Genomic DNA, 2,747 nt, shown 5'->3' on the forward strand with positions numbered 1-2,747 from the left:
ACACACACACACACACACACACACACACACACACACACGGTTTAAACTCAATTACACAACCGAGCTGTCTGACAGATTCATGACACATTTCTTTAATCTCTTTAAGCTGCTTCAACATGTGATTTATTTCTTTATTTAACAAACTTAAACAAATCAAGAGTTTACTGGTATTGCTGATGGACACAGAGCATTCTTTAAAAATGTTGTGATGTACGATCAGGCACAAATAACCACAACCCCCCTCCCGTAAACACACTCTCTCTACACACACACTGCTCGCCAACAGATCCTCTTTCACCCCCCTCCAGGTATCACACTGAACTCCTTTCAGAAGAACCTACAGCTCTTTTTCCAAACACTACAAGTCTCTCTGGAACCTCGGATACATAAATAATAGCAGCTTGAGCTGAGAGGATGATTCACTGCAGCTTCACATATGTTTGTAATTGTATATGTATGAAAAGGAGAGGGGGTGTTAGTTTTCCTTTCTTTACTTTTCTAGCTCGGGCTGATGTATTAGATTCCTCTTAGAGACGCACAACATCTCCACATCAACATGTCCACAGACCAGTATTGCATCGGGCAACACATCACTTCCTGCTGCCCTGCCTCACCCATCCTGATGTCATATATACGCCTGTGTGATAACCGGCTGAAATAAACCTGACTGACAAATCTGTGCCACAGTAAGACGGTGATTTGATTTGTAAAAAGAAGTCCGTCAGCTCTGGTTGTGAGAGAAAATAATCTTTTATCCCCGGATGGATTCATGGTCTGAGGTTACAGGACAGTAAAATATAAAAACAACCAACTAAAGGAACACCGCGCAACAGGAAAGTGAGAGTTTAAGTGCTTCTGCCTGAACGTATCCATCAATTCTTCTACAGTGAAGATCCAGAAACAGTTTGTTTGGTTCTTACGTCGAAACTAAATGAGAGTTTTCTCCAGTGAGGTGTTCTCCTGTCTGTCTTTGGTTATTAAAACCAGGCGGCGACCTCTGCTTCATGTCTTAAAGCTGCATTCTCTCTAATGTCCACCAGGGGGCGACTCCTCTGGTTGTATAGAAGTCTATGAGAAAATGACTCTACTGCTCTCTTGATTTATTACCTCAGTAAATATTGTAAACATGAGTTAATGGTCTCAATCTCTAGTTTCAAGTCTTCTTCAGTACAGCATGATGTTCATTTAGTAACTTATGGTCCATTTAAAACAAACAAAGAAGTTCAAACCTCAGTCTTTTATCAGTAGTTTACAGTTTTGGGGTGACCTGCTGCCCTCCTCACTTCCTGTGAAACTCTGCTCTCTGCTATTTAGGTCAACATTTCTGTGGATTCAATTATTTCTCCTAAATGCATAAAAGTAGGTTAGAACTCTTAATAAGTCTTCAACCACCAATATACGCATGTACTTATATTTTTAAATGCAAGAAAACACATTTCTGTTTCCTGCTGTGTCACGTTCTACGTCACTAACACGTGGAAAAAGAAAAGTGGTCGGGTCGTTTCTAAAAGTTATATTTGCTCCTTTCTGTTCTGCTGATCTGAATCCATGACTCATAATCTGTTACCCTATTATTTACACATTAAATAATACGTCAATATTATCCCTAATGTCACGCTAACATGACGCAAGGACCACAATAAAGAACTATTGATAATGCAGCTCTGGATCTCTCTGAACGGCCTATTTAAATTCTTTAAATCAAGCATGGTGAGGTGTTCCGTACCTCGATCTGCTGCACCGTGAGGTCCAGGAAGGTGTTCTCGTTGCGGACGCTGATGAGGCTCTTGGGGCCCTTGCACCCCATGCTGGTGCCCAGGCCCCCGTTCAGCTTCACCACCGCCAGTTTGTTCAGGCAGTCGGCCACATTGTCCGGCAGACCTCTGCCAGCGATCTTATCGTACGGCTGGATCTGGAGGAGAGAGAGACGGGGGAGGGGAGCACATTTAATAAAGTGAAAAACAGCTTTACTGCTCTTATGATTTCTACTCTAATGCGTCCTTGCCTGCAAAGTGAGCGGCACTTCCTGTTGTGGTCATTTGTTCATATTTCTTGAAGTTTACTGATTTTTTTGCAAACAAATTAGTAAAATAAAGATCTGTGAAGACACGTTTTTGTGTAAATATTGCAGATAATTGATTACGACGACTTAATGCACAACACGTGTGTGTGTGTGTGTGTGTGTGTGTGTGTGTGTGTGTGAAGCCACATTACTGGGTCAACACTACAGCTCACACAGCAGCGTATCTGCACGTCACATATCGACCTGTTTCAGTGTCTCTCCCACAGAGCAGGATAGGAAGGAGTGAAGGGATACGATGTGAGAGAGGATGTGTCCGTCCAAAAACAATAAAGCTGTTTCACATTTAGTGAACCCCGAGACACTACGCTCCGTTAAAATTCTCTGGAATGTCCTCTTCAAATGAAGAGAAAAGGGGAAACAGCAGCAGGATGTGTTTTCTAACAGAAGATCACACTGCTGCCACACTCAGTCGTGTTTCTCCACGTTTCATTTGGCCTCATTGGATTCACAGCGGATCATCTATTTCCATCCAGACGGCAACCTCCGGTTCTGCCGAGTGAAGCCAATGCTAGTGTTGAAGTGTGTTAAACCTGCATTCTCTCTAGTGTCCACCAGGGGGCGACTCCTCTAGTTGTATAGAAGTCTATGAGAAAATGACTCTACTTCTCTGTTGATTAATTACCTCAGTAAACATTGTGAACATGAGTTTATGGTCTCAATCTCT

General features: G+C 42.5%; 1 protein-coding gene across 2 annotated transcripts in view; it reads right to left on the reverse strand.

Moving 5' to 3' along the window:
* ugp2b (UDP-glucose pyrophosphorylase 2b) overlaps positions 1–2,747 on the reverse strand; it is a 29,088-nt gene that overhangs the window by 12,714 nt on the left and 13,627 nt on the right. For both annotated transcript variants that reach the window (XM_031875104.1, XM_031875095.1), the window contains exon 4: positions 1,727–1,912. In XM_031875104.1, coding sequence (XP_031730964.1) covers positions 1,727–1,912 — 186 coding nt within the window. The remainder of the gene's footprint in view (positions 1–1,726; positions 1,913–2,747) is intronic.

Source organism: Anarrhichthys ocellatus, unplaced genomic scaffold (genome assembly GCF_004355925.1).
Source record: "Anarrhichthys ocellatus isolate YVR2014 unplaced genomic scaffold, GSC_Weel_1.0 scaffold3, whole genome shotgun sequence".
In the NCBI taxonomy this organism is placed as follows: Eukaryota; Metazoa; Chordata; class Actinopteri; order Perciformes; family Anarhichadidae; genus Anarrhichthys; species Anarrhichthys ocellatus.